The 13,138-nt window shown below is 40.0% G+C and overlaps 1 protein-coding gene across 8 annotated transcripts in view; it reads right to left on the bottom strand.

Moving 5' to 3' along the window:
* The window catches only part of camta1a (calmodulin binding transcription activator 1a), a 308,434-nt gene that overhangs the window by 122,513 nt on the left and 172,783 nt on the right, over positions 1-13,138 (bottom strand). For all 8 annotated transcript variants that reach the window (XM_056733048.1, XM_056733049.1, XM_056733050.1 and 5 more), the window contains one exon: positions 7,198-7,333. In XM_056733048.1, the coding sequence (XP_056589026.1) occupies positions 7,198-7,333 (136 nt within the window). The remainder of the gene's footprint in view (positions 1-7,197; positions 7,334-13,138) is intronic.

Below are 13,138 nucleotides of genomic sequence, written 5' to 3'. Positions count from 1 at the left end.
TACGGTTTGATAGTAAAGCTGCAAGAAGACTCGGTTTACTCAACACGATGTGAAGTTTATGAGCTGTACATACCGCAAACGAATTACACCGGGTTTAAAAGAGATGATAGGGCGAGTTAGACATTACAACTTCACTGACTAGCACTTCCTTTTAATTAGCTATAGGGTCGACGCTTTAGGAAGTCTGGCTCATGCCAGATTTATAAAAACAGATCAAAGGAATAAGATGGATGGAGGGACAAAGCACTTTGTAAATTAGTTGTACAGCACTCTTGTGAAATGTGTTATTGGAAGACTGCTATTGATCTTCATTCCACAGTCATACTGGCATAGTGATGCTTCATTCTGAGCGAGAAACAATCGAATATTTTATATTTCGCAGCTCCTTTTCTGCTGTCCTTGCGTTCTGCACCTGACACAGAAGAACAAACCCTGCCATTGAACCAGAAGAGGAAAAAAGTGATTTGACGGTCCTCTTCATCTGTAATTCTTCGTATTGACAACATTTGAACAGACAGCCGAGCATCTAGGGAAAACGGTCCTCCCTCACGTTTGGAGCGAAAACTTCAACAAATCTCTCGCTCTCTCAGGGTTTGGAAGAGTTCCAAAACCATGGCAACGGCACACTCCGAAACATCATAACCGGATTCGTCTTCACTCTTTCACACGCACATACACACGATACACAGAGATTGCAGGAGTGAGCAGTCATATAGAGAAATACACCAGAGCAGATAGAGGTGGGGAGGGGGGAGAAGAAGAAGACGGAGGAAGAGAGAATATAAAAGAGGGACCCTAGGTAAATCGATTAGCTGTCTATGAATTCCAGACAGTCAAGGAAAAGGCATAGGTTGGAAGTTTGTAAAAGACTTTGAGTAGAAACTTTACCTTTGCACTTCTATCACTTCTATCAGTTTCTATCTGGCAATTTCACACAAGAGCTGGAAGCAGCGGATTGTTAAGAGAGCCCGTTATGTCACTTCCACCCGCTCGTCTCGCATCTGGCTTTGCAAGCTGTTGCCATCGGCGACCGCATCTGTATTGACACTCTGCGTGGACACGCCCTGCTCGCAACAGCATGTGGCACATCGCAAAATAATAGCCATTTTCTAAACAATTACAGACGAAACGTCCCTCTGGAGAAAAAACATGCTGATAATTGGATCTGAGGGCGGAATGCTTTAACACGAATAAACACGGCTGCGTACCGCTGATCCTGCAAAGTGGCTGTTGCATTTAATCTGGACGCGGAGCTGTGATACAGTTGACATGCTGCAACCTTCCCGGCTGCTGTCCGCTGTAAAGGTGTCTGCTTGATTCTGGCATTAGAAATGACGCTTTTGACATTTGTCTTCATTATTAACAATAGGGAGAAGGGATTGAGCTGGAGGCATGCTCCATTAACCGTGCTCATCGCGTACTTGCACGGCTTATATCACGGATTAGAGTCGACGTGAATGGCGTGCTGGGGTCCGGGTGATTGTTTGAGGTAGGAATGGCGCAGTGCCGCTGTATGGGCATTACAGGTGGAGGTTAAGAGAGGGAACTGAATCTAAATAAGAAATCTTATTTCAATCTGTATAATTACCACTGGGTAATGAAAAACTCGCCCACCTTGCCGCCCTCACTTAAGAGAAATCAATATGTGTTTTGGAGTTTATTAGAACGCCTGAATCATGAGTTGGGTCTGGGGGAGAGGAACTATGTACCAACACTTCAACATGGATTAATAGCCAATCAGGAGAGGGGAGGTGCTAAAGGACTTCTATCTAAGTGACATGAGAGTCGCTAGGGTCAATCTTTTGGGACTGGAGCCACAAATGATTTGAGCTTAGCTCTGGATGTAAGCGGTCTGGCCAGGAGTTGAATGGAACTGTCTAGTCTGACTTATTGAGTAAATGCTGGTTGTTACTCAGTTGTTATTGAAAATTATGGGTTGCTCTTGCTAAATAACTCTCTCTTTTTTTACACATACACACACTGGCACACACACAAATGTCATCCTGGAGTATTTGTCCAGAAGTGCTCAGCACAAGTAGAACTAGAGGTCATCAGCTTCTGCTAAAATTTGGTCCCATCACTGGCCTGTCCTGAAAATAATGGTTATAAAAAACAAACACTCCTAATACAACTAGACTGAGACTTTTTAGCGACTGGATAGAGAATTATTAAAAGTGAAATTCCTATTAGAAGTGAAAAACCCCACATTACTGGACATCTAAGTTCTTTTAATGTAATATTTAATTTAATACTGTAAGTTACTGCTTCATGGATATTTTAAGCGCATTTAGAAACAAATTCAAGACTAAAGCCCATTGCACATTGAGTCCGAAATATGTGTTTGATATTAATTCATTTATTATTATATATATTCTGCACCTAGAAGATACATTTTAAGGTAATTAACACTTACTTTGTAATAAGCAACATTTACAGTGGAAAAAATGAAGAGACCACTCCAACATTGCATTTTTTTATTACTTCACTAGTTTATCCACTTTTAATTTTCTGCATTAAAACCATATAAAATTATGTTTTTATATGGAATTTGAAAGAAATGTTGTCACTGGTTCACATAAGGAAATAAAAATTAAACACATACTTATCAATAATACGTTTTTTCTGTGGCGCTAGGTGGACGCAGATAAACTTGAAAAAAAGCATGTAAATAAAGAACTAAGATATATTCGACATAAGTTAGCATGTGCTATATTTGGGTTGATATCTTTAGGAACTGAACTGTTGTAAAATGTAAAGCAAAACATTTTCTCCCAGGGAGGAATACCCCTAAATGCCCCTGATGTTTTTGGCCTAAGCCCCAGATGTTGTCAAATACCAAAACTGCTTTTGCTTAGTGGCAAGATTTCCCTTAAAAAATACACATACAAAACACACTGAGCTTGCAGTTTGCTCAACTTGGAGTAAAATACAAAATTATAATTAAATTATTATGAAACTTGCCTCTCCTATTTCGTACAACTCAAAGGTCAGACTTTTAACAACGGCCTAATAAAGGGCAATGGAAATCAAATTCAGGCCAAAATACAGTAAAGTCATGAAGAGTTGAGATCAGATGCCTCTGTATGTGACACTAAACTTTTCTAATGTTCAGCATTTTTTTCTCACACATTATTCCTCAATTTTGCCACTTGAATTGATGGTTCTAAGAAGGCAAGTAATGAAAAGACAAAACAGCTATCCTTGAAAGTGGTTAGCTGGCCAGGAATTATTAGGAATATAAATGAGTTGATCTGCTGCAGAGGTGGAATCATGGGTGATTGACTTTCTGATAAGGTCTTTTCTACAGGGGGTCAGCAGAGGGAGACGACTGATAAAACGAGCAGGGATGTAGTCGGCCAGTGACAGACATGCCTGTTTCAGGTGGCCCTGCTGCATTGTGGGAAAGAGGATGGTGGGGGGCGCTCATCTATCTCCCCGTCTGCACCCTCTACTGAAGTGAAGGGGAGACGTCAGGAAGCCAGGCTGCTATTTCACGCCCTGTTAAGTACTAATGCTGTAACACACGTCTTGCTCCAATTTTAGGGAACAAGGAGTTTTACTGTGGAGCTCAAGGTTCATCTGTTATATAGAGAGAGAAAGAGAGAAAGTGAGAGAGAGACTCCAGAGTCTCCACTTAAAAGAGCAACAACTGATCCAGGAACAACACATCACAATATTGAAGCTCAGTTGAAAGGCACACATTGCTTCAATCACACGTAACTCTTTTTTGAGATCTAACAGTTTAGATGTAGATTGCACTAACGCTGCTGTTTAGGAGAAGACTTCTCACTCTCATCCCATTTGCACCAACTTGATGATGAGCCTCAAGTGTCATCAAAATATGTTCAAACAGGTTTTCAGAACAATTACTCCGTCTGCCATTTGTCAAACACATAACGCTTCAAATTAATTCAATTCAGTGTCTTTATGCCATCACAAGTTATCACATTGAGTTTATGACTGTAGAACATCTATAGGTTACATCTACAGTTTTTACTATATGGGTTGACGATTGAATTGTACATATGTCCTATGGTTTGACACGGTGTGATTTGCGGTCACACCTTAGGACAAATTTGCATATAAGTCTGTCAACTCCTCATATATCTAAATCTACATTATATATGTATACATTACATATGGTACACCTCTTATGTAAGACCATAATGTATCAATTTAATCATTAATACAATTACATAAAATTTAGGGTTAGGGTTAAAAAAGGGATTTATTTATTTATATATTTTTGGAACTTTAAATTTAAATTTTCCCAAACATTCAAATCTCCATTTTCAAACCCTTGAGATATTAATAATGGCATATATATATATATATAGAAATTTAATTTAAACACAATTTCTTTTTTTTCATATTTAATAAAATGATGCATATTAAAATTGATTTAATTCCTTTTGAATTTAGAAATAAATTATTAACACAATAATAACACAAATTGAAAACGGTTTGTTAAATTTATGGAAGCATTTTCTCAATTGTTTTAAACGGTAATTTTACGATTTAAAAGGGTATTTAATTATTTATTTCATTAAATGATTTATTTAAAATGATTTAATCCTTTAAATGATATAAAATTAAATAAACATTTAATATTTCATTAAATGTAAATTCTAAAAAATAGGACCCTTCAGTCTGTGTGAAAAAGCTCTCTGTGAAACTGCTCTAAAGGTGAAGGTCACGAAATTTATGAGCGTTTGCAGTAAACAGGTCTGAGGCAGACTGATAGGGCAAGGTTATTATCCTGAAGAGCACAGCTCTGATTGATCGCCACCCGCACCGTCAGAGAGGACTACGGGAGGACCTACAGAACGGCCTCTCCCCCATTATACCGCAAGAAGAGTATAAACACAAGACCATCAGAGTCCGCCCACCGCTGGAACCATCTCAACTGAGTCCTCATTACACTCCACCTACGGTGACTCGGTCATTTGACTGTGGTCTCTTCTTACACCACGTTTGAGCGCAGAGTTGGATTTTTTTAAGCCTGTTGTGAGCTAGGAAGTGTTCCACAGCGCTCCTCTCTCTCTTTTCTTTCCTCTTGCCAGACACGCTGTTTTCTGCTGAGTCCACCTCAGCGCCCAAAGCTGTCGCGCAGCCCAACTGAAATTAGCCCACTGTAAGCCACAGCCGTTTATACAGAAAAAACATATGGAAGCATGTTAGAAGATAAGCCTGCCAGATGACAGTTGGTGATGCTGGCTGATGGTACAAAAAAAGAGAGAAACATGTTTATTTGAGACACCCGAGGTTTATTCCAGGGTTTCTGCAGCTCAGTGAGTGAGCTCAACTCTGAGTTACCTCAGCTCATGTGAGATCTTTAGCAGAAGTGAGCGTGTCTAAGGGCCAGAGAATAAGATGACAGAGCATTATATATGGAGAACCTTGCAGGAACTCTCATATATTTCTGCTGTGAAGAACTTTGGCAGACGTACTGAGAAACTTTTATAACTGTAAATTTCCTTTGAGGAGGAGTTCTTGCAAAAATGAACATTCTGGTATCATTTAATCACCCTCGTATCACAGTGTGGGACTTTTACAAATGAAGAAAATTTGACTGTCTGAGTGTATTCAGAGAAGCAGTTATTACAAGTTTTCCACACTTTGTGTAAGAAGCAATTATTAACCACAAATAGTTTTTTCAAATTTCATTTTCGTACATGATTTTCAAGCATCGCTTAAATGATCAATTGATGCTGTCAAATGACATGTTATGGTTGTGGCATGTTTTGTAACTGACTTTCAAGACGTTATGAACTCAAATTTGAAAAAAAAAATGTAATGGAATTTTGTAGTGTTTTTTATAAGTGATTTATCTGTCCCTCTTCATTTAAAATAAAAAACACCAACCTCGAAACAACTTCTTGTCATTTCATGTCATGAGGAATGACACGAGGGCATGAGCTTTCTTTATGGGAGGGTGCCAATGCTGAGTCAAGTAGGGAATAATCCTCCACGATTGACTGCAAACTCGCATTCAAATCTGCCTCCATTTTGTTAGCAACGCCCATCTTCCAATAATCTAATCAGTTCTCGATGTAAGAAATTAAGTCACCCCTATATTTCTATCATTTCAGAAGCAGTTTCCCTCGGATATATGCCACGGTACGGAAAAGAATATGATCGTTACTTCTATTTAATGGCGACTTTAATATGCTAAAAAGTATGAAAAGTACGAAAAATAATAATTTGGGTCTGTTTGTAGACATATAACTAACATGTCTCTACTTATATTGGGTTCTTGTTTTTCATTCCATTCACTTTTCACAGGTCACTATTCTTTGATTCTTTCTAAAAACATATTAAACAAAAAAAACATGTTAAAATCCCCCACAAAATTCAGTGTTTGAAGTTTGACAATGGGAGCGCCTAAACGATCACAGGATTGAAATTTTTGGGTACAATGTAAAAGGCCAGAGAACAAGACAATCTGTAGTAACTCCAAACTTCATCCAAAACATCTGCTGTGAAATAATGTTCTGCCAAAAAATGATTGGCAGAAATTTGTCTGTTAAGTGAGGTCTGTTCACTATCTAATGAGAGGATGAAGAGAGAACAAACTGAGAAAAATACACATCTTGGCAAGTGTATCGTGTACGTGCGCTTTGTAGGCTTTGGGTATGTATGTGCAAAACAGCCACACATGACCACGACAGGAGGCTGGGCTATCTAACTGACACCAAAAATGATAGATGTTCTGCACAACCTTCAAAAACAAAAGAGCAAAACTCTGGACCAGCGGCCATGCTGTTTGGTGTGTGTATGAGTGGATATAAATCAAAGGGAGCTCTCACAAACGCGCACACACACACGCACGCAGAGGGGCCGTGCCAGGGCGCGGAATAGCAGAAATGGGCCCCGCAGTCTACCTGTGATGGCAGTGGTTCCCAGCATGGGGGAAGATTAATGCCGGCACTCTGAAGCAGAGCAAACATCCAGCGCTTAATAAGGTACAAACAATTGCTTCCATTTTGTTTGCTATCAAGGGAAACCTAAACTTGGGCTGCTGCTTGGCCACTTTTTATTCTCAGTGTGGACTGGAAAAGTTAGAGTCGACCGGGGTCCGCTGTGCATACGCGACACAAAAGTGCACAAAAGGTGAAAACACAGGACAAGGCGTCTTTTCTTAAAAGCAGATCTTATGGCACTTGCGTGAGCCGTGGTGCAAACGCGCGGTCTTACCTCAACTCCTTGTACTTTGAGCTTCATGTGATCCTCTCGCGTGGTCTTCCCATCTTTCCTTTTCTTCCAGCAGTAGCCGTCCTTTCTGTACTTCACCTTCTTCCTGTTGTATAGGATCATCGACCCATTCTGTGGCCTAGATCCAGACGTGAGGGAACAGAGAGAAAGGAAAGAGGATTAAGCGCATTTCAGTGTGTTTTTACCATTAAGAGACCAAAACTGTGTATTAAGAAAACACACAAGCTCATTTTTCAGCGCATGTTGGCTTCAAACATACTAAAACATGGCTTTGTTTATTTGTCGAGGGAACAACAGCGTACAGCATATTTTATACCAAACGACGACCAGCGCCTAGCACGCGCTGGAGAACGTCCCGCAGGAAGCCGCACGGAAAAACATCCTCAACAATTCATTCATAATTCATTCACACTTTACCATTCCACTGCCCTCTGGTTGATAATGATAGCGTGTATGTATCTGAAGAGCCCCGGTTTGCTTCTCTTTATGACAGTGCACATGTTCCCCAACACCTAATAATTGCGGGGTGATAAGGTATTGCAAAAACACGCCTTCGCACCCGGAGTCTCGGCCGCGCGTCTGCGCACACACAGCGTGAGCTGCACACTCAGTATAAAGCTACAGGCGAAGGCATTAATGTGCATCTATGGCTGGCAGAGTCTGGTTAGGTCCCAGGAGGCTGCAGTTTTGTTGCTTGAGAGTTAGGGAGTGTGGGAGTTCTGGCGCTTCAGCAAAGTCTCAGCCACAAAACCAGATGCAGTTAACGTCTGTTAGCCAGCCATCACTCTACCCCAGCATGGCAGCGAACATATTATACTTCACCACTCTCTCTCTCTCTCTCTCTCTCACACCCAATGTACCCAAACCGATTCCCTCACTGGAAACAGCAAGTCATTGTCTGCCTGCATTGTCTTGTTTATTTTATCATATCTTTCCGGCTCACATTTATTTATAATACTGCATACATCAGTGCGGAGCTCAGCTCATGGGGCGTCTTGTTTATCTTGCAATTGCTCATCAATCATTTCCGGGGACGAGTCTCAGGGGCTGATAGGGCCCCCTCTCTCCTTACACCGTGCCCCCCGACAGCACCTTTTAATTAGAGATGCCAGTCAAAATCTGTCATGCAAAATCCTCTATCCCTCTCCCTCGGCCAATTTGTCAAGTGCCAGGGGTGGTTGCCACGTCGGTTTGCCCATCTCTCCTTCATTCCCCCCATTCTATGAATCCACGCTTTGTCATCTGTTGACCTTAACCGTAATTAATTCCGCTTCTAATCCCACCTCCAATCTCTCATTGTTTCAATTCCATCGTGTCATCATCTAGGACCTCTCATCCTCCGCGCCTGCTTTCATTCAACACGCTGGTCTCCTCTGTCTGAATGTCATTCTGAAAGACTTCCTGCTGCAACGCATCCATTCTTCCCCTCTCTGTTTCTCTCTGTTTCTCTCTGAGCTCGGGACCATGTCGACACTGTTTAAGTCATTAATCTGCTGCCTGTGATGCCTGCTGTGGGATTGAGCCCGAGACACAAGGACAGAAAGTGGCACGGAAGAAAGGGGAGGAAAATCTCGGAAGACCTGAGGAGTTACAATAACCTAATCAGATTTCAAGCACATCTACGCACACACATGCATTATTAGAACCAGTGTTGGGTAAATGACTCTGAAAAAGTAATTAATTACTAGTTACTTATAACATATTGAAGAGTGTAATTAAATTACTGTACAAATGACTCTCTCCAAAAAGTATTTAATTACTTATTGCTAATTACTTTCTACATTCTATATCAACCTTGAGTTAAGTGATTCAAGGAAAGACATTAAACTAAATTCATTCAAATAAATAATATAAAACTACATAAAGAACTCTCATTAACTGATTTAAGTATTACAAATGTGAAAGATACATTAATGGATGCATTTTTAAAATAGACTTTGAATTTTAATGTCAATTCAACTATTGCATACATTGCACAGTTTTAAGTTCAATTACAAAAGAAGTAACTGTAAGTAATTACAGAAAAGTAATCCCTTACTTTACTTTTTGAAGGGAAAAGTAATTCAATTACAGTAAATAATTACTTTGTAACTAGTTACACCCAACACTGATGTGCACACGGTTGAATATTCACGACTCCATTTCTGTGTTGTTTAAATGCTTTTATTAAATCATTTCTATATGTTCATGTGGCAGATGGACGTTGTTGGCTGTAACATTCACACGTTAGACAGTCGCAATGGCAAATAACACACTGAAGTCTGTAATACCTAGAGAAAGCTTTCCATCATTCTGTGCATACGCCCCCTTACTCAGTATACAAACCCTGTGTTTTCCAAGAAAACAGTCCTGCACACTTCAAATGTTTGCTAAGACCACGGGTACACTGCATGTATCTACACATCCAAAGGTGAAACAACAAACCAAAACATCTTTAAATGAATGAATAAAATGAATAAGGCAGAAAATTCATCGGGTTCAGGACCTTCCCCCTCGCCGGGAGAGCTTGTGGAATTGGGGTGAGGCTCGGGGGTCAAAGATCTTTGTGCCTTACTTATCGGCGCAAAGCATTTTCCTATGAAAAACATTACAAATGCAGCACTTTTCAATTCGAGGAAATTGAAGGAGAGCACTTTTTACTTTAAGTCACAGGCGTATTCTGAGGCACGAGCAGCGTGTGCTTGGCCTGTGAGATTTTTTGTCTCAACGTCTGTGTACATAAGCCATTCAATTACACTTACCAGAATTATACATATTTATATGTTGCGGTGAAATGCCAACTTCGCTGTTATCAAGGCACAGCGACAGGAGGCTCGTGTGTCTCAGAGGCCTAAACGTGACAGATTAATATGGAAATTTATCACGCCTTTATTCAGAACAACTCAATGTGATTCAGTCTCACCAGGTTAGCCGAGAGGATAATCAGCTTTGGCCTTCAGTCTGCACACGGACTCATCCGGAATCTCAAGAGAACCTTCATTTACCAAACATAATAGCGTTCACATATTTAGTTTAATCATTCAATATGACCGCCCGATGAGTGAAGGCCTGGTCTACACGAGAATAATAACTGCTGTACAAATGTGTTTCACGTTCCCAAATGACATTAGGAAATTACCAGAATCTTGTCCTATCTATTTTAATTTATAAAGCGTTTTATTCCACTTAAAAGGTTTAACAGTAAATAAATGAACACCTCCGTTAAAATTCACGTTTAAAATTAAGTTAATATAAGATTTAAAATATTTAAAGCGACGTGTACTCTCAAATAAGAGGAAGACTTCATTCACTCCTTTAGGTCGAATTGTGATTTTGATTAACGCATTGAGCTCATCATAATGACGGAGTTCCAATCAACTTTGTCCAATTCCCTTTTTCTCTCCACTGACATATAAATAAGTGGTAAAAATGGCAAAAAGAAAATTAAAAAGAAAAAATCTAATAGCAAAGGGAGCAATCTGTACTGAAACAGCAAAGACAGATCTGTACTGAAACATGAATCAATACATCTTATTAAAGTGTAAATGAATGTCAGACATTAATCAAACAAAAATGTAAATTAACCAAAGGCAAGGGAAGAGACACCAGTATGACGACAATGCTACCAAAGAGAAAACGATATTCTGAATACTGTATACATTTCCCCCAGACTGATTTAACCCAGTAGACTATTACTTTGAAAAATCCTTTTGCGGGATGAAGAAGTTTGGCTTGGATAAACAAAAAAAATACTCAAAAATATATGAATTTCATTAGATTGAATAACAAAATATCAAACCAAACACCCGCTGCTGACCTTATTACAGAACAAACTGTCCGACCGTCATATTCTGTGGTTGTATAAAGTTAGTTTCCGTAAGTTATCCACAGGTGTACTTCATCACAAGGACATGACGACCAGAATGTGTCTTCATCCTTCATCCACTGTTTCATAATTTAAAACCTATAAAAACTTTCTCGTGAAACGTTTTGCTTGAAAACTATGCTACACTTTCTTTCTTTAAAACAAATGCCACTTGGTTTGATATGTTGTTCTCTAATGCAATAACATTCATACATTTTTAATTGTGGCTTAAGTTCCCGAATACTTTTTGGGGCTACTGCTGCTCTGAGACTGATACGCCCGAAAGCGAAGCGTGAGAATTATGACCACGGTAACTCTGATGAAGAAAAGTTGTCAACAGAGTGCATTAGAGAGGGTGCAATGTTTGCTGGGGTGATCTAGTGGTACTAAAGGACCAGACCAGGCAGTTCTTCTAAAGTGCTACAATTCCCCTGGAAAGAACAGGCTGTTTGATTAATGCAACACTTGTTGTTTTTCTCTGCTCTCGACCTGTGAGTATATACACAGGTGTGTGTGAGAGAGAGAGACGGAGAGCTTTGAAGATCAGGTAGGCTCATGCCAATCTCCACAGGAGCAAGTGTCATCAATTACCCATCAGGCTTGTAGACGCCACGTCTAACATCCGGTTAAAGCTGACCAACATAGACACAGATATACACATCATTCATGTACAATGTGCACCATACGAATGGACATAAACCCATGCATGCCCTGATACTCACAGGTGCGTACTCACAAACCAGACCACACACACACCCTGAATATAAAATAAACCGCACAGCATCCAGCACTGGTTGTGTACATCACACACACACTGAGCTGCCTGTCAATCTCCACTGAATCACCATTCAGCATACCATACCCTCAAGTCATAATGACAGGCTCACAAAGAGTGATGCATCACGAGAGCGCTTCTACACACACACCTGGAGGGGTCCAGGGGCTTTACACAAGATACAATACTAGTCCATTTCCTTTTCAGTGCCAAGTCAGTAATTTATGTAACCTGGGGTTAGGGTTACATTACTTTATTCACCAGAATACGAAAGAAGATATTTTGAGAAACGTCTCGGTGATTTCGAGTCCATGCAATGGAAGTCCTATACAATGGAAGTCATTGGGGGTCAGTGTTGTTTGGTTACCAACATTCTTCAGAATATATTCTTTTGTGTTCTGCAGAAGAAAGTCATACAGGTTTGAAATGACATGAGCGTGAATAAACGATGAACTGTCCCTTTAAAACGAATGAGGTAAATGTATTCTGGAGTCTGGGAAAACAAACTGTGCATCCGTGTCTACTCCACTGGACAGCAAATAAAAGCGATTTTGGATTCAGTCTCGATTTTTCATGTGCAATCTGTGAAGCGCAACCCAAATAGACTTTGGTGCAATTAGCACAAATGACAATTATCTGAAAGTCAAGTATCCTACGGACTTCTTAAACAAGTGTCAGTGGGAACCGGAGCGCGATGTGGGTTCGATGATGTGCAGATGAGTAGACAGAACCATCAGGAAGTGATTTATGTGTAAAACTATTTTAAATGTAAATCTTCCACCGCCCTTAGATTGAAATTCAGCAGCCGAATACATCTACTGCATGTCTGGCATAACAAATATTTCCAACACCAAACGCAAAGAAACGTTCATTTATCAAATTAAGCTTTGATTGATGATCAAAACCTAATTTATTAAAAACAAATACTGTAATAATTTAAATAATGCACAATAGAATTAGGTCTTTTAGACAGCGCTGCATGTGTATGATGGTGTAGGTTTGTTTATAAGCATATCATGTCCTCTACAACAATCCTACAACGCACAAACAAAAATTATGTGAAGGCAGTAAAGTCTAAATCTGACCTCTCCGGCAGGTGACTTCCAAACTCTCTCTCCCATATCTGATTGCCTGAGAACTGATGCTTGTTGCTTCCAGCACAAAACAGATGTTCCAGACTCGGTTATCGTGATGGGAAGAAGTCGAGACAATTTAAAAAGAAAATAAATTACACCCATTCGCACAATGTCTCTGCCTTCCTGGACCTACGGGGTAAGATAAAGGATGTCGGAGGGGAGGGGCCT

This window comes from Triplophysa dalaica, chromosome 20, assembly GCF_015846415.1.
Source record: "Triplophysa dalaica isolate WHDGS20190420 chromosome 20, ASM1584641v1, whole genome shotgun sequence".
NCBI classification, from domain to species: domain Eukaryota; kingdom Metazoa; phylum Chordata; class Actinopteri; order Cypriniformes; family Nemacheilidae; genus Triplophysa; species Triplophysa dalaica.
Note: the sequence above shows the minus strand (reverse complement) of the source record. Positions and strands in the feature narration are given on the sequence as shown.